Source organism: Corvus moneduloides, chromosome 18 (assembly GCF_009650955.1).
Source record: "Corvus moneduloides isolate bCorMon1 chromosome 18, bCorMon1.pri, whole genome shotgun sequence".
Taxonomy (NCBI): domain Eukaryota; kingdom Metazoa; phylum Chordata; class Aves; order Passeriformes; family Corvidae; genus Corvus; species Corvus moneduloides.
This window is the reverse complement of record NC_045493.1, coordinates 9933638-9952179: the sequence shown is the minus strand read 5'-3', so window position 1 is coordinate 9952179 and position 18542 is coordinate 9933638. Positions and strand designations below refer to the sequence as shown.

General features: G+C 54.5%; 1 protein-coding gene and 1 long non-coding RNA gene across 2 annotated transcripts in view; one reads left to right on the top strand and one right to left on the bottom strand.

The window, feature by feature from the left end:
* MYO18B (myosin XVIIIB) overlaps positions 1-5292 on the top strand; it is a 53967-nt gene extending 48675 nt beyond the window's left edge. The window contains exons 42-43 of the mRNA XM_032128343.1: positions 2534-3825; positions 4594-5292. Coding sequence (XP_031984234.1) covers positions 2534-3824 — 1291 coding nt within the window. The 3' untranslated portion in view covers position 3825; positions 4594-5292. The remainder of the gene's footprint in view (positions 1-2533; positions 3826-4593) is intronic.
* Positions 5293-11441: 6149 nt separating this feature from the next.
* On the bottom strand, positions 11442-16205 carry LOC116453248. The gene is made up of 2 exons (XR_004243724.1): positions 15979-16205; positions 11442-12761 (listed from the first exon to the last, which is right to left on the bottom strand). It is a non-coding gene; the product is annotated as an uncharacterized LOC116453248 (long non-coding RNA).
* Between the last annotated feature and the right edge of the window lie 2337 nt (positions 16206-18542).

Below are 18542 nucleotides of genomic sequence, written 5' to 3'. Positions count from 1 at the left end.
ACTTTCGGCCCTGGTCATGTGTTGCAAAGCATGCGTGGATTTTATTGTATAAATTATTTCAACTGGTATAATTGTAATCATGCTAATTGCTATGTAATCTTCACTAATTATTGTTGTATGTCATTTGGTTTGGTGTGAATGGCAGATTGCAGAGCTCCGTTGGCTTCCAGGCGCCTCCTGGGCTCGGCATCTTTTGCTTTTTGCTGGGAAAATCATCTTCCCTGAAGATGATGGAGGAGCTCAGGGCTGGAGGGGCTCATGGTCCTTCCTCCTGAGGCATCACCTTCCTTTGGGGCTGCCTGCGACTTCCTGGGGTCATTCCAAGCCCTGGGAATTCTTGCTGGTACCATTTGCCAGGGATTTATGGATGAGCAGAGGATGCCACAGGATGGGGTGCGACCATCTTGCTCTTGTGTCCTGCCTTGTGAGGAGGATGAGGATGAGGATGAGGAAGACTAGCCATGATTTTGGAGGGGGATTTTGGTAGCCATAAGGGTACAGTTAAAGAAACAAATCATGGAATGGTTGGGATGGGAAGGAACCTTCAAAACCATCCAGTTCCATCCTCTGCCATGGGCAGGGACACCTTCCACTAGCCCGGGTTGCTCCAAGACTCATCCAACCTGGCCTTGGACACTTCCAGGGATGGGGCAACCTGTGACAGGGCCTCACCACCCTCCCAGGGAAGAATTTCTTCCCAATATCCCACGTAACCCTGCCCTCTGGCAGTTTAATGGGTGCAGAAAATGGAACGGTTGGGAGAGACAAGGATGGATGGGGCAGTCTTAGCCTTTGGATGGAAACAGGGGCATGGAGAGTGTGAGATCCTTGCTTGGACTCCGGGGCTGTGTGGCCCTTGCCAGCCACGGAAGCTGGAACAATCCCAGCTTCACAGATTTCACTCCATTTCAGACTCCAAAGATTTTCATAAAAGCAGTACCTGTCCGCCAGGCTGAACAGGACAATAAATACGGCACGTTCAGTCCTTGTTCACAGCCCATTAGTGATTCTCACCTCTCCACTCACTTTTATCTCAGCCTTTAAACCCAAATAAAAACACTGATGCTGGCGTTGAATTTATGAAAGCCATTCATGCAGCACGCGGGTTACAACGTTATTATTTGGAAACGTGCAGAGTGAATGGAGCAATTTCTGTACAAAACCTCACCGAAGGATTACACCAGCCATTTTAAGTAAGATGCAATTTAGGATCCTAAACTCCAGCATTATTGAAATGTCTCAAACTATTAATCAGCCGTGGTGCTTCGGCAGCGTCAGCACGGGATGGCCCTGAAGGGTGCAGTGATTCAGGGAGATGAAATCTCTGGTTAATTCCTTTTTATATTGAATAATCAAATGATTTAGGCTGGTTTAATGAGCAGGGAAAGGAGGTGGGTGCCCGGACAGGTGGGCACCTCTGTTCCCTGGGCTGTGCCAGGAAGGTGGAGCTGCTCCACTGCCCCTTCCCTTCTGCAATCATGCATTTCCCAGCTCTGGAGTTTGTCTGCAGCCCATCTCAGCATGTAAATTATTTCACGGGTCAGCAGAGCCTGGTCCGAGCGTCCAGTGGCGTGCCTGGATTATCTGCTCCCACCCCATTCCCATGGCAACAGCAGCATTCCCAGAGCAGGAAGCTTCATTACAGCCATGCACAACTTGAGTGCTGCTCCCTCCCAGAGATGGGTTTGTTGTTTGGGTTCTGCTGCTTTGCTCTGCCCTGTTCCCTCTTTTTCCCTCCTCCTTTCTTTCCCAAATTCACATCCCAGCAGAATTCCCAGTCAGGCCAGTCCTGGGTTCCCTCGGCTGAGGGACAGTGATGGGAGTGGGGACACTGCCAGCAAGCAAATGTAGGTGCTTGGAGGGGGCCATAAAGTGTCCCATCAGGGGCTTAGTGGCACCAGTGACCCCAAGCCCACCGGTGGCTGCAGTCCCCCCCATCTCTGTGCATCAGCTGCACGAGGACAGGGACAGCCTGCGTGGTTGGGGGTTCTGGTGTGGATCCTCAGGGCTGAGCAGAGGTGGATCCCACGTGGTTCCTGCACCAGCCCTTGTCCCAGGTGTGGTCTTGTCTGGCCGTCCCCCCTCGCTGTGCAGCTGCTGCCCAGGTGTTGCAGGGCTCCTGCAGTTCAGAACTGTTAGAGCAGCAGCCTGGGTGAAACATGCCCAGCAATAACAGTGAGATGCGTCAGGGGTGCGCTGCGAGCTGGTTTCATAAAATTTTAGTGAATAATCTTTGGCTTTGACAGAAATAAAATAAATCCTACATATTGCTGTAATCTGTCAAGAAAAAGGATATTTGGAGGTAAGTGTTGGCTTGGCAGAGCTGAAGCCAACACCACACGCTCTACACCAGGAATTACCCGGCCTGGCTGACCTGGGCTAAGATAAAATCCTTGGGCGTTGCCCAACTGCTGGATGCAGCAGTGAGTTTATCCCGAGACTCCCATGCCTATGCCGGCTTTTCACGTGCTGAATGACATCCCAGTCACTGGGAATCCCCCAGTCTAAACTAACACCAATTTCTGTCGTTCAGGGTGAGCAGAGACACCAAGGAGCCTGCTCCGAGTCGGCCGCTGTCCTCCCGGAGCTCTTCCAGGCCTGGCGAGGCTGCAGATCCGGGGAGGACGGCGAGTCCCCTGCTGGGGACCAGAAGACGGGACTATGGAAAACCTCTGGCAGAAGAAGAGGAGCTGGAGAGCCCAAAGAAGCCCACGGATAGGACAGGAGAGACGTCCCCATCGCTGCTGCGGCGGGGCAGCTCCCCGGCTGCGGACGGGAGGTTCTCCAGCGCGGTGTCTCCGCCGGTGCCCAGCAGAAGGAGGCTCTCGGTGGCATCGGGGCCGGTGCCCAGCTCGGCTGCCCTCTCCGAGTACGTGGAGGAGCTGCGGCGGCAGCGGGCAGCGGAGCGGGAGCCGGGGCTGCCCACGCTGGGGGCGGACACCTCTCCGCTCCCCATTTACCGCACCACCGGTGCCGCGGCCCTGCGGCGCTGCCGGGCGGTCCCAGCGGCCGAGGAGCCCCTGGGGAGGCTGGAGGGGGGTCAGGCAGGGGAAGGGGAGGGAGCAGGTGCCAGCCTCGCACGCTCCTCTAGCCTGCGGAGCATGGCCTCGGAGCCAGCCGAGCCCTCGCGTTCCCCAGCGCTGAAGAGGGCATCGAAATTCGGCTCCTACGACTCCCTCCTGCCGGCCCTCGATGGCTCCAGCCGCCGGCCGAGCTCCCCGGCTGCCGGGGTGGAGGTGCTGGGTGTGTCGCGGCTGAGCTCCTGGAGGAGCTGCCTGGAGCCGTCGCTGGAGGACGTGGAGCTGGGGAAGGAGCCTGAGGGATTTCTGAGCTCCCTGTCCAGCGATGGGCTGGGTGAGGAGAAGGCGAGTGACCCCTTCAGCTGGCGAATACCCACCCTCAACTATGAGAGGAGAACCAAGGTTGACTTTGACGATTTCCTGCCGGCCATCCGCAAGTCCCGCTCCACCAGCAGCCTGGCCAGACCCCGCAGGGACAGAAGGGACGGCCACCGGCCCCTCACCGTGCGCTTCGAGGATGAGGCCATAGCGGGCACTCTGGAGTCCTCCGGGACCAAGGGCACGGCCAAGAGCAGCCGGGAAGAGCCCGGAGACCTTTCGGACACCTCCTCATCCTCTGGCTCCCACCTCTCCTCCCGGAGTGCCGACAGCATCAAGCGCCGGCCGCAGCCCCCGAGAGGGGACGGGGAGGGCTCCAGCAGCAGAGGCAGCAGCCAGGGCAGCGGGATGAGCCGCCGTGCCGAGGCTGAGGGGAAGGAGGACGATGTCAGCAGCATCATGAAGAAATACCTGGGCAAAGACTGAGGTAACTGTGCTGAGCCACTGAGCTCAGAGCTGTGGGGGCGCGTTTGGGATGCTGGCTCTGATCCACGGTCCCTTGGTGCCTGTGCTGATGCTGGGCAGTGTGTGGGGACGGGGTACCTCAGGGCAGCTGGAGTCCCTGTGCTCCTCCTGGCATGTCAGAGCATCCCAGGGCTGCCAGGGTGTGCCTCGGGGTGTGTGGCACTGGGACTGGCCCCCGCTTGCCTTTGCACCTTCAGGGCTGCAATGGGGACGCTTCTGTTGCCAGGGACAGCCCCAGCAGAGCTGTCCACAGCACCAGCTCAGAATTCACTGGGGTTTCCCAAAACAGCATCCCTCAGCTCCCACCCTAGCACCCAGCAGACACATCACCCCAAGGCCCTCGAGCGCTCTCTCCTCAGGGGCCCAAGTTTCTTTTGGTGATTAGAAATCAGCTCGGGCTGGATGCTGGGAGTTCCCTCTCTGGAGAACAGGGCTTCTGCCTGGCCCAGACATCCTTCCCCCAGTCATCAACAGCCCCCGACACCCACTTGGCTGCCATGTCTGGATTGCAACTGACACTTGGAAAATTAGGATTTATTGCTGCAATCCAGGTTTGAAAGCAGAGTCCCTAATGAATGCGCCAGAACTGTAATTAAGTGTTTAAAATAGATTAGAAAAACATTTTGTAAAACCACTGCCTTTAGAGTAACTTATTGGATGTCAAGCTGTGACCAGATTGACTAAGCCAACACACGAAGGGAGCGTGTGTTAATAAAACATTTCTTTCCAGGAAGCAAATCTGCATAATGCAACGTCCCACTTTCTGCAGGATTCCTTTCGATCAAGCACAGCAGCCGGCCCCGACGAGGAGCCACGTTGGGCACACGGCTTCCCTGCTCCTGGCAGAACCACCTCACATGAGCAGAGACTGCAGGTGGCTCCACGAAAGTCATGGGATGGTTCTACAAACTTTTTTGGTCTTGGACACGGTTTCCTTGTGCTCCTGCCCCATTTCCCAGCGCCGCAGCTTTGCTCAGGGCCAGCCGCGGGGATGAGGACTTTCCTGTTCTCCTGCAGTTTTTTGACGTGGGAGTTGGTGCTTTAATTAAAACCCAGCGGCTGCCACAGATGCTGAGGACATGTCATGGCCAGGGAAAGGCCACGCTGGGAGGAGCTGGAGGAACACCAAACCCCTCCTTTGTAACCCAGAGCTGCAGCCCGGGTGTCTCATCCAACATTGCACTGCTCAAAAACCATCTTTGAGGAGGCTCTTGGGTCTCAGTGTGGCACCCAGCAACAGCAGAGCTCGGAACCATTTATAGTTCCACAGGTATTTGAAGATGGAGCTGTCTGTGCTTCCATGGCTCCAGCCTGTGGGGGATATCTGGGCACATCCCAGTGGCATGCCAGGCACGTGGTGTGGGGGGCAGTGGGAGGCTCTATTTAATGCCTGCTTGGTTTTTACACAATAAAATATTTGCTTCTTTGACACGCAGGTCCCTTCTCGTTATTCCGTTCCCCACGGTGGGAGCAGGTCCATGGGAGCGGTGCAGTGCAGAGCCCAGCCCGTCCTTCCACATGCACAAAAAGCTCTTTTCTCAGCCTCACCCTTCTTTCCTAGAAGAGATCCAAACTTAATCCTTGATCAGAGGTTTGGGGCAAAAGGATCTGTGCACAAATCTGTCCTCTTCCATCAGCAATTTCCAAGTCATTTGCTTGGCTGGGAAATTTGCACCAATTTGCACAACCTCCCTGGACCCCCCGGGACAGCCAGGGGGCAATGGCAGCTTGAAAGGCCAGTTGGGCACTGTTCAGCATTTTGTTTTGCCTGTTGGATTCTTCACCTTCACTTCTAATTTAAAGCGAAGGCCTTGCAGCAAGCAGCATTTTCCTTGTCAGCAATGGATGAGGAGCCTGGGGATGAGGCCTCACATCAGCACTTTGCTCGGCCGCCTGTCAGCAGTTCCTGGCGATTCCTCGGTCCCTGCAGGGCCAGCAGCCTGGCAGGAGGCAGCTCTGCTCAGGGTGACATTCCCTGTGCTCCCACGTGTCCCTTTCACGACGTGTGCCTCATGCAAGAAGGCAGCAAATGAAGAAATTGCCTCTAATTAGTTTAAAATTGGTCTTTTTTTAATGATTCTGCTGTTTCTGGGAGAGAAAAGCAAGTGCTTTTCTCTTTGCAGCAAGTATTTCTCCCCAGAGGGATTTCATAGAAGGAGGGAATCACAGAAGGGTTTGGGTGGGAAGGGACCTTAAAAATCATCCAGTTCCTTCCTCTGCCATGGGCAGGGACACCTTCCACTGTCCCAGGCTGCTCCAAGCCCCAATGTCCAGCCTGGCCTTGGACACTGCCAGGGATCCAGGGGCAGCCACAGCTGCTCTGGGCACCCTGTGCCAGGGCCTCCCCACCCTCATAGGGAACAATTCCTTCCCAAATCCCATCCATCCCTGCCCTCTGGCAGTGGGAAGCCATTTCCCTTTGTCCTGTCCCTCCATCCCTTGTCCCCAGCCCCTCTCCAGCTCTCCTGGAGCCCCTTTAGGCCCTGGAAGGGGCTCGGAGCTCTCCCTGGAGCCTTCTCTTGTCCAGGTGAACGCCCCCAGCTCTCCCAGCCTGGCTCCATGGCAGAGGCAGCAGCCCTTGGGAGCCCAGCCTGCCCAGAGCCAACTGCTGGCACCTGAGGGGAGGGACACCAGTGGCACCTGGAGGAGGGACACCCAGGGCCAGGAGTCCAGTGCTGCCCCACCTTTGGCTTCTGAAGTCAGACCTACAACCACCACCAGCTGAGGTGTCTCTTTGCAGCTCGTTTTTAATCTAATCTCCAAACGTGACATAAATTGCTCATTATTTGTGGCTGTAGCAAAATGATTCCTTTGACACGAAGCCTTTGATTTGGAATTACTACAGCGTTGGCTTTGCTGGAAATTAAGCTGTTCCTATTTCAACTTGCAGGAGAAAAGCAGATTTGTGTGTAATACGCTGACTTCTTTCTTTTCCTTTTGCTTTGCAGCACACAAAGGAAATTGCTCTGTCACTTGGAATGGCTGTGCACATCCTTTAATGACAAACCAGGACAAAACGATGCTTGGCCTGGAGCGTTTCAGGCTGAGTCCAGAGAATTGTTTGCCCTTGGAGCAGCCAGAGAGCAAAGCTCATGGATGGTGAGACCGAGCCATCCATCAGTGCTGACCAGCGGAAAATACGGCGTGTGCACGGCACAGGAGAGAAAGCTCCTGTTCCTCACTCCCCCCGGAATGCTCAGGAGACACAAAAACGATGGCTGAGCCAGCCAGGAGCAGGACCATGGCCATTTATAGCCTGGAGTGGGAGGACAGGAGTTATTCCCTTTGCCCCTGTGTTTTAGTACATTCTCCTGCTTCCAGCACAAGAGCTTTGCCCTGTGCTGCTGGCAGGGATGGGAAGTGTGGAGGCTCCACGTCACCCCTGGAGAAGGGATCCTGTCAGCCAGGATCCTTCACCCAAGTGCATCTCAGAGCTAGGATCAGCAGGAATGTGAGGGTAATGCCCCTGGACCCCAGCACCCCACAGCAGCCATCCCTCCCTCTCCGGGAAGGGCAGACCCTGGCAAAGGGAAATGTCTCCGCAGCAAATGCAAAAAGCACCAAGCAACGAGACTGCCAAGTCTCTAATTAGCGCAATTAAAGCATGCTCTTTTCTTCCACTGGCTGTGCCTGTGGAAAGCCCTCCTCAGAGGAGTGATCTCTGTAAGAGCTCCTTCTCTGCATGATGCCCATCACTCAGGATTCAGTGTCCAGAGCTATCCTGCAGCACTCCCGGTGCTGGGACCGGCTGCTTTCCTGCTGGCAGAGCTGCCTTTGGCTCGTCACATCCATCTCTCAGGAAGAATCCAGCAGCACTGAGCGTGAGCTGGGCAGGCTTGGGTGCAATTCCCAGTCCCTTCTGAGGTGGGTACCAGGGCTGGAGACCCCCCTGGTCTCCCCATCACCCCCCTGAATCATGGCACCTTTGCTGTGCTGAGCATCAGGGAGATCATAGAATTCCTGAGTTGCAAGGGACTCACAGGGATCATCAATCCAACTCCTAGTCCTGCACCACACCACCCCGAGAATCCTACCATGTGCCTGAGGTGCTCTGTGGCCTCCTCCAATGCTCTCAGAGCAATCAGGGAACTCCATTTACTGCACTTCCAAGTGATTAGCCGCGTCCATGAGCCTCTTTTCCAACAAATAAGCTGGTCTTCCCAACGCCTGTATCTGTGAATGCTTGGCTTTGACTCCTAGCTCTGCTCAGAGGGATGGGAACCACCCAGAGCTGCACATCCTCAGCTGGTAGAGCAGCCAGGGTTGTCCTGATGGGTTGGTGGCTCTGGCAGCAGGATGGGGACGTGGAAGCCCCACCTCTCCTGCACCATGTTCAGCTCCTGCTCGCGCTGACAGGATTCAATTTCACGGCACTTGGATGAAGGGAGTTAATTCCCGATTGCTGCCATGCATGGAGCCTCTCTGCCATTAAATGTGTCCCTTCCAAAAGGGAGATAGAATTGAAATTATTCTTCCTTCCGGTGGCTCAGCAGGCGTGGCAGCCTCCCCCTGCCCCCTGCTCACTGCTTGCTCTTGAGGCTGGGCTTGTGCTCCAGCAGCTCCGGCACTGGCCAAGCCCATCCCCAGCACAGGGACTTCCAAATGGGTTTGGAATGGGGAAAAGGGTCCGTGAAGAGATGAGCCAAGTCCTTGGCATGGCGTGGCATGGCAGGGATGGATGGAAAATTAAAATGGACTGGGTTTGCCAAAGCAGTGCAGCCTTGGGCACCCTCCTCATCCCTGTGCGGATGGAGAGCGGGAATTGTGTCTCTGTGCTGTGCAGGACCACTGAGGGTGACCCCAAGTCCCCTGTCCCCACCAAAATCAGGATCTTAGCCCTTCCCAGGGTGTCCCTCATTGCCGATGCTGGAGTGGGAACAGTAGGGAGGAAGGCAGGATGTGCTCCCTGCCCAGCTCCCGCCTTTCCCCCTCGCTCAGGGCCATCTGTCAGGCTGGGGCTTGGTTTTATCAGGCTGAGCTTTATCCTTATTGAAGTCCCGCTGGGATTCCTGCCTCAGTGCCAGCCAGCCCACACCCTCCTGCCGCGCCGCTGACAGGTGCGTGCTGCGCTCCAGCGAGGCTCCCGGCGATCCCGGCGGAGCCCAGAGCATCCCGGATCATCTGGGAATATCAACCACCCCACACACACACACGTGCCAGCACCTCACTCTCTCTGAGGGGGAAAAATCCCTGAAGGTGGGACAAGGAGTCAGAGGAAGGAGTGGGGTGTCTGGGCTGAGGCTCTGCTGGGCTCAGTTTAGGCTGACGCTGATCCTGCTGCTCCGGGGGCCTGGAAAAGCTGAGATCCAGATGGCAAAGGGGGATGTGGTGGGGCTGTTCAGTGACCTCCCCAGGCTGGAATCTGCCCAGGAGCAGTAGGGACAGGACTGGCTCTGCTCCAGACCCCCACGTGTCCCTGGATGGCTCCTGGTCTCTCTCAACTCAAAATGTCCAGAAAATGTATTATATGCATTATATAATACATATATATTATGTATCTTCTATATTAAATATATAATATATACATTAAATATATTGTGTATTTTATATATTAAATATATTATGTATCATATACAGCTAATATATATTTTGCATATTCATTATAAAGAAATTATTAGATATAAATAGATGTTAGATACATATTATCTATTGATACACCTTACAATTACATTGTCTACTGTATATTATGTAAGATGTTATATATTCTGCGTTCTGTATCCTGTATGATGTATTTTATTGATGTGTTCTATATTTATAGAGGAGCTTGCTAAGTCATCAAATGACTGATACAGTAGGGAAAAACCACTATAATTATCCTCATTCTATTTTCCACTTTCACTAAATGTACTTTTGAGCTGTTATAATGGCTATAATTAATTTTTGGTTGTTATTTTGGAGTGCAAGCCCATGCAGGCCTTTCCCACCTGTGCCCAAGAGATCACTTTTACAACACGCCCACAGAAGGCCACCCTGGCCATTAAGGAAAATCGCTGCCAAATGAGCTTTATACAAATTAGATTTTGCTGGACAGACAGTGAACATTCCCAGTAATTTGGATTGTGCTAAATAATTTATAAGAGGACTGAAGGCAGGATGGGTCCTCATTTGCTCACCCATGTGATGAAGAGGGAGCAGCCACTGCTGGGCATAAACCTCCACACACTGGCCGTGGCTTTGGGGGGAAAGGGTTGTTTTTCCCTCAACTCCCAGTCAAGCTGCTCTTTCTGAGTGATTAATTTCTCTGAATCTAAGTCCTGAAAGAACAGCCAGAGCTTAATTACAGTGCAAGGTCTTTGTGCTTGTGCGGCACATTGCAAATCAGCCGGGGAGAGAGCTCCTGCTGCAGGAACCCTTCCAGAGCCCCTTGCTGGCACTGGGGCACCTGGAGCAGAGGGAGGGTTTTAAAGGGAATAAAACCCACCCAGCAGAAGCAAATCCCAGATCTGAGGCTGATTTGCATTCCCGTTGCAGACCTCCAGGCTGGCACTGACTCCAACCCACCCAGGCATCACCTACAGCAAAAATCCAAAACTGGGGCGAACTGGTGCTGCTGAAAATGCTTTTCCTAAGGAATATTCATGTTTTCATCTGCTGGCTGGAGCAGCCAGGGCACCATGGCTGTGCCTTGGGAAAAGGGCCCCTCGGAGCTGGCTGTGACCCTGAGCTTGTCACGCTGCTGCCACTTTTTGCTAATGTGTCAGAAATAGCTCAAGGTCTCGGGGGTTTTAAGACAAAGGTTTGGTACCTGTCCATTTTAATTACTCTCCAACAGCACCGCCTTTGTCAGCTGCCATCCTGAAGGATAAAGCCATCCTGCTTTGCCAGAGTTTCCCAGCAGTGGTGGGTGGGATTTCACAGGGATTTTGTCTGCCTGGTGCTGTACAAACACACCCAGGAGAGGTGCCAGGGAGGGGGAACAGGGTTTGGTGCTGGGGTGCCCTGGGCAGGCACCAGGACCAGCACTAGGACCAGCACCAGGACGTGGCAGCTCAGCCGAGCGCGGGGAACGTGGGCAGGGATCCAGGGAAACAGGACTCTGTACTGGAAACGTGAACATGTGCTTTCTGGAAAGTGCCAAGAAAGCAACATTTGGAGGTTAAGAAATGGCAGAAAACAGACAGATTTTTCCATGCGAAATTCGCAGAAACGACGACTGCGAGCTTGGCGGAGCGCAAGCTGTGCAGTTTGGGTGATTAATTCTTTAATATTTGCAGGGGGCTTTGGGCTCCTCAGATGAAAGATGTCAGTGGCATGGCTGTGATGGGTGGCCGAGGACAACGCAGGACTAATGGGGTGTAGGAAGGGGAATGTGAGCCCCCTTTTTCCCCGTGGGTGGTGGGATGGGCTGGAGGTGCAAACCAGATGTGTGAGGGGGCACACCCAGGGCACACCTGGAGGGTTTTGTGCTCACATCCCTGACCCCAGCTGGAGCACTGTGAAATGGCACTGCCTGCTCCCCCGTCTCACCTCTGCACCCCCCAATATCTTAGCGTTGTGGTTTTGAGCCCAAAACACCCTGCAGATTAAATTATTTATTCCTATGAAATGTGCTTACAACTGCAGAAATGATTCACTTAATTGAGAGTGCAGCCAGCGTTTTAATAAAACTATAAAAGGGTGAAACGTGCATAAACAGAAGAAAAGTGTTTAATCTCAGCACAATCACTTGATGTTCGTGAGAGCATTTAGCTTCCAATATAGCAAAGCAAATAATACCGAGATCCCACGAGCAAAGAGATATTTTTATCCTTTTGCACAAGCCCTGGGTTTAAATCTGACATTATAATTGTGAATTATGGTAGTCCATTACCATAGCTACAGGAGGTTCTGACCAGCCAGGGGATCACGTTACTAATGGCTGCCACAGGTTGGCTGTGGTGACAGCAACCCCTTGGGACTGCCGTGCCCTGGGTGACACCGCCGAGGTGGCATTGCAGCACGTGGCACCGTGGGCACAGCATTGGTGCAGGGTCAGAGTGGCAAACTTGTGTTGAAGCCACTCCTGCCTGTGCTCTAGAGCTGGGACCAGCACCTTTTTGTCACGGGATGTGGGACTGGCACCCTCCTGTCACTGGATATGGGACCAGCATCCTCCTGTCACTGGATATGAAACCAGCATCCTCCTGTCACTGGATATGGGACCGGCATCCTCCTGTCACTGGATATGGGACTGGCACCCTCCTGTCACTGGATATGGGACCAGCATCCTCCTGTCACTGGATATGGGACCGGCATCCTCCTGTCACTGGATATGGGACCAGCATCCTCCTGTCACTGGATATGGGACCAGCATCCTCCTGTCACTGGATATGGGACCGGCATCCTCCTGTCACTGGATATGGGACCAGCACCCTCCTGTCACTGGATATGGGACCAGCACCCTCCTGGGCTTCCCTGGAGGAGCTGGGTGAGGGCTGAGGCTCTCTGAGCCCCCTATTGCTCCCCATATCCTCACACCAGTTCCAACAGGCAGCACATCCCCCATTCAGCCTTGTTAATAGCTGGCAGCAGCTCGTCCAGGCTTTGGGATCTGGGATTGCACAGAGTCCATTGGATCTGCTCTGACTCTCAGCAAAACCAGCAGGAGCCCGTTCCCCACCCCGTCGTGTGCTGAGCATCCTCCCAGCACCAGGTATGAGGCAGGGAGATGGGGAACCTCTCAAAATCTGGGATTCAGACTCCCTGCTCACAGCCTGCTCTCCGAGAAAAGCACTTGTGTGGCGTACTGTAACCAAGGAGACTGGGAACTCGGGGAATGGCCAGTCCCACTTATCAGGAGCTTTTCTTCATCTCTGCTGGTGCACAGGATTGTGCTTGGTTTAATAAAGAGGTTGAAACTGCGTCGCCCTTTGCAGAGAGAGACAATTCTTCACCAGGCACTGACGTCCCAGCTGGCATCTGCCGATAGGAAAAGATGGACAGCTTAGGAATCAGCGCAGCCAGAGGCTGGAATTCTCTGCACTCCTCCAGGCATCAAACTTCCATCTGAATTGCAGGAATTACCAGGCACCTTCCAAGCCCTGGCATTGCGGGAAAGGCTCCTCGTGCCAGCTGGGGTGGGGATTTGGGGGGCTGAATCCAGAGGGACCCCTGGGCTGTGCCCAGAAGACATGGAGATAGAGATGAGTGGGAAAATCCCAGTGGATGCTGCACTGTCGCCTCTGCGGCCCCCAGCAAGGTGCTGCTCCTTCCATCTGCGGGACAGAGCATTAACATATTCCTGCCTATCTCAGAGCCTGCTCCTGGGGAGGAAAGCCATTATTTAAACATTAATTCCTTGTGTGGGCTCTCCTGCAATAAAGCAGGAGTGCGGAGGTGTTGAAGGAATTACGTTTTTATTTAATCACGGAGTAATTACAGGACCAGAGCTCTACGGAGCTGCTGTGATTGACTTCCCAGCTCAGCCCCGGCTCACGGGAAGGGCCAAACTGTCTGACACCAAACACACAGGGACACCCTCGCCTCAGGCATGGCCACAGCAGCGGTGCCACTGCTGGAGGCTTGTCAGTGTGCCATAGAAATGTAAATAGATAAATATAAATATAGATATCTGTGTATTTACAGCGTCCTGCAAGGAGAGCCCCAGCTCAGACAGGGCTCTGCTTCCAGCGTGGTTTTGCACCTGCACCATGACCCAGAGCAGGTCCCTGGGACAGCATCCAGGCCATTCTCCAAATTCCAAATTTTGTTCGGACAATATTTACCAAAGGGCAAAGGAATTGCCCCGAGGGTGACAAGTGTAAAAGCACGGCCTGTGGCAGGGCCAGCGGTCCTGGCTTCACTGGGAATAGGAATATGATGGGAAATGTCTCTTCTTCCCATTTCCAGGGCAATTACTTAAAAATTCCACCAGTTTTATAAAAAGCTGGTTTTGTGGCCAGAGTGTTCTGCAGGGTCTGGGCTGACTTTCGAGCACAGGCAGTAAGTTCCTCCAGTTGTTTTTGCTCAAGTGAAGATTTTTCTCGGAAAAAACCATCCCAACTTAATTTGAAAACTTCAAGAGGCTGAGAAAACACCACTTCCCCTTGATAATTCGTTCCAGTGGTTAATTACCTCACTATTAGAAATGTGTCTTTTGTTCTAATTTAAGTGTGTCTGGCTCTGGCTTCCAGTTGTTGGCTCTCGTGTGCTTTCCCTGTTGGATTAAAAGGCCCTTTCAGAGCCTGCTGTATCCCAGAAACATTCTTGCACAGTGGATTCAAGGCACCTCTGGATCCTTCTTCGGCTAAACCCCAGGGACCTCCCTTCCTCCTTGCCTTTCAGTGGTGTTTTTTCAGTCCTCAGAGAATTTTCCTCCTCTTTTATTCACCCTCTCCTGTTTGCCAAACCCCTCTTTAATGAACCACGTTTCCCAGCCCTGCATGGAATATTCCCCTCGGTCCCACAGGTGCATCAGGACTGTGCCAGGACCATGGCAACTCCCTAAACCTCACCAGGGTTGTTCTGGGGCCGCTGGCTCCAGCCTTGGAGGATGCCAGAGCCCTAAGAATGCCTGTGGAGCTGCTTTTACTCCTCCAGCCTCTAAATGATTTTCACATTTGATGTTTTCTGGGACGCAGCCTCCCAGTTTGTGAGCATGGCCTATATTTCCTGTGTCTAGATCGCAGCATTGCCTTGGATTTGATTAAAATGTGTTTTCTTCTTGGATGGCAGTAGATTTACCAAGGAACCCAGATCCGCCCGCTCCCGTGGGACACCGTCTCGCCAGCAGTCCCAGAAAACAGGGCTTTTTACCCAAACTTTGTGGGAAGGGAACTGTTTCTTAATCCCAGAGAATCACCCTCAGCATGGAGCCATCGGCTCCTGGGTGCTGCTGCCAGCACTAAGAGGTTTAGCATCAGCCCCATGGCTTAAGCTCCTTAGTGGGAGCAGCGCTGGGTTTGTGGGAAGATCAGGACTCTGGGATCCCCGTTCCCATCCCGGCAGCCTGGGAAGCACTGAGGGAATTCCCTGCCCTGCTAAGTCCTTGTGGCCCTCCTGCAGCTGCTGCCACAGCCACTGGCACACCCTGGAGGGCAAGGGGTGGCCAAGCCACCCTCTGAGGAAAGAAGAGGGTGACAATGCACCCTCCAGGGCTCTGGCTTGGCCACCAGACCACAAGCGAGGGCCCAGCCCCATGGTGCTGCTCCTGGGTTATCCAGCAGCAAACGGTCCCAAAGAGGCCATGGGAGAGCTGTTGGTTCCTGGGAAATGCAGGTGGGAAAGCTGAGGGTGCTGGTGGTGCCCTGCAGGTGGATGGCACCGCACAGGCACCGGAGCAGCCCCATCCCAGGCCGGGCATGTGCCCGCGGTGGCTGTGGCGCCCGGAGCTGGCACTGGCCCAGCCCTGCTGGCAGTCACGGGCTCTCAGCAGTCAGATGTCACCTCTAGCGATGGCTCCAGCCAGCGGCAGCGGCGTTCCAGCTCCGTGCAGTGCGGGAACACGGCAGCTCTGCTCCCGGAGCGCTGACACCGGCAGCGTCCAGCGCCGGGGACAGCGCGGGCACCGCGGTCAGCGCTGCACGGGCTAATTAATGGTGATGGCATCACCCAGCCTTAAAAACCCCATCCCAGGGACATTCCTCAATCCCAGCACAGCCCTGGAGCCACTTCCTTCATTCCCACATTGCTGGGACTTTGTGCCACCACCAGGTGAGTGGCGCAGCACCGGGTCCCTGCTTGGTGGTGGCTTTTTGACCTGTCCATCCCCCCTGGGGACACCGCAGCGAGCTCGCTGGGAATACTCATGGATTGCTCCTTGCGGGTGAGTGCAGACACGGCCCCGCTCCTTCCTCCTGGCTGGGTGACAAACAGGAAGGGACCACGCAACACCCACCGCCACACGGCAGGAGGAGATGCGGGGGCGTTTCCTCGGCAATGAGGAAATCTCTGGCAGCTTCTTTGAGCATCGCTCAAAGGGCCGGTTCCCTCCTTCAACTAGCCCAGTGCGAGGCAAAAAGGGACCTCTGCCCTGCACGGGAGAGTTCATAAATCATCGATGCTCAGCCATCCTCCCGCCAGAGCCAGGCTGGAAGTGCTCACAGAGGCTCCTTGTGGACCTGCCCCTCCTCCTCCGAGGTCTTCCACAGCGCCGGCACGAAACCATGGAGTAAATAAAGATGAGACTCTTACTCACCGCTGCCCACGTGAATCATCGCTGGATCCCGTTAGGGCAGCCAAGGAAAACGCTCCGTTTTCCCAGACCTCTGCAAACTAAAAAAAGCAATCCTGGCTGTCCCCTCGCCCTTGCTCTGGGCTGTGCCGGCGGTGCTGAGCTGCCAGAGCCCAGCACAGGGAGCCTTTGCCAAGCAGCTGCAGCCGGCACAGAACAGAGCCCGGGCTGTGCTCTCGCAGCCTGTGCTGCTTTCCTGCATCTCTCTCTTCCTCTGACAAGGCGCTCGCACACGGGGGAACGGCACGAGTGGGAAAGGCACCGAGGAGAGGCCGGCAGAGGGAGGAGAACAGCAGGGATGTGACCAGAACGCCACCAGCTCGGGGACCTGCCGGGTCCACCCAGGGTCTTGGGTGGATCCAAATCCCAGCCAGAGCCCTTGCTCAGAGCTGAGAGGCAGCAGCTGCAGCCTGGAGCATGACAGGGGGCTGGAATGCTGCTCCAGGACCTGTGGATTGTTATGGGGGATTCAGGGATCTGCTCCGGGAGTGAAGCACCCAACACCAGTCCAACAGCTCGCTGGGGGAACAGGCCACCATGCTCAGCTGGGCTCCTGTGTGACAGCTGGGCAGGCTTCATGGCTGAACAAATGGATGGTTCCCCATCCCTAGAAGTGTCCAAGGCCAGGTTGGACAGGCCTTGGAGCAGTGTGCTCTAGTAGAAGGTGCCCCTGTCCATGGCAGGGGGTGGGACAAGATGGCCTCTAAAGTCCCTTCCAACCCAAACCATTCCAGGATTCCATGACAATGAGAGCTCCTGCCGGCAGCAGGAGGAGAGGCAGAGCCGGCATCCCCCAGGCCGCTCCTGTCGCAGGGCATACGTGTTGCTGCATGATGGATGTTTGCTCTGTACCAACCCAGGAGCCGAAATAAATTGCAGCCATACAATGAAGAGGCACTTTATTGCTCAGGCATTAGGCAAAGCTAATGTAATCCGAACCGATATTGAATACAAATCCTTGGCTGTGACTCACCCTGCTATTACATTGTGTTCTGCAGAGCAGCCGCGTGCCATCAGAGTCAGGCTTTAGGGAAAAATAAGAAAGGAACAGGCTTTTCTCTCTCCCTGTGAAAGACAGCTGCAATGATGGCCAAATCACCCAATCATTGCCTTAATTAATAATTATTTAGAGCCTCCTGGGATTGATTGGATCATTATGACACCAAGTGAAGCCTGAAGAAGAACTCCAGGGGGAAGACGGTGCTGATTCCACGTTCCCTTTGGCTCTCTCACTCGCAGACGGAGCATATCAAAGCTTCAGGAGACCACAGGAGGAGAGAACCTGCATTTTTCCTGGGATAACTCATTCCTGCAAGCAACACGAGACTTTACAACCATCACCTGCTCTTTCTGCCCAGAGCCCAGCATGAGGCCTTTCTGCTGTGCCAGGGCAGAGCTGCAGCAGAAGGACAAGGGGATAGGGGAGCTTTATTCCCCCAGCCTTCCTCAATCATCTCCCTCCCTCCCTCCCTGAGACTGGAGCTGGGATCCTGCTCAGCACAACGCTGGGTTTCAGATGTTGGTGCCTGATGCACAATCAGCAGCCAGGACTGTGGGTCCCACTGCTGGAGCATCCTTCCCCTCCAGGAAATGGGGGTGTTGAGGAGACACTGATGAATCAAGACCCCAAACACTCCTGCGAGGCAGGGGCTATGGCTGCCCATGCTCTGTGAGGTTTAGAGTCGAGCACAGCCTTGTGCTGAGTTAGGAAATCTCGCCACAACCGAGGTCGATACTAATGCAGTCCTTGATCCCACAGCCAGCACTGCAAATCTTCCCTCTAACACAGCCAGGAACCTTCCCCTGCTCAAGCTCCCACTCTCCCTTTAACTGTTCACTTCAAGGGCAAACAAAGTTGGGTACACCAAACTGTGTCCCCCTGGGCCATGAGCCCCGGAGCATCCCAGCATCACTGAAGGGCAGAGTCCATCTCCCCTCAGTCCCTGCATCCCTGATCCCCTACCAAAATTGCACCCAGTCACCGCTGGGGAGAGCCTGTTCATCCTCTACACCGCTGCACAGAACTCCTTGAAGCATGTCAAGAAAACAAACATGATCCCCAAAAGAAAAGTCAAAATCCCTCCCACTCCTGTGTTGGATCATCGCCCTGTTAGATATCCACGCTGCAAGCACACGGGGATGAACTAACCATGAGTGGTGAGCATGGAGATGGCTCTCCAGCACAATGAGGTGCTTTCCCTGGCTGCAGGCACATTTCCAGCCCCGTGACATCCTTGGCTGCTTTGGATCATCTCACTGGCTCCTCCTGGGCATGGGGGCTGGAAATGGAGCATCGCTCTGGGCTGCAGGAGGATAGGGACCAGCAAGGAGCACCCCAGCCTCTGTCCAGCATCTGCTCCCAGTACCTCAGGAACCTCCCAGGCAGTGATGAGCACACCTGCTGCTTCCCTGGCTTTGGGGAAGAGGGAATGAACCATCCTCACACTGCCAGCAAAACCCCCAGTGAAGGCAATAAGTCATTTGCTCCCCTCCCTCCCTCGCAGTGCACCCCTGGGTAATGAGATCAT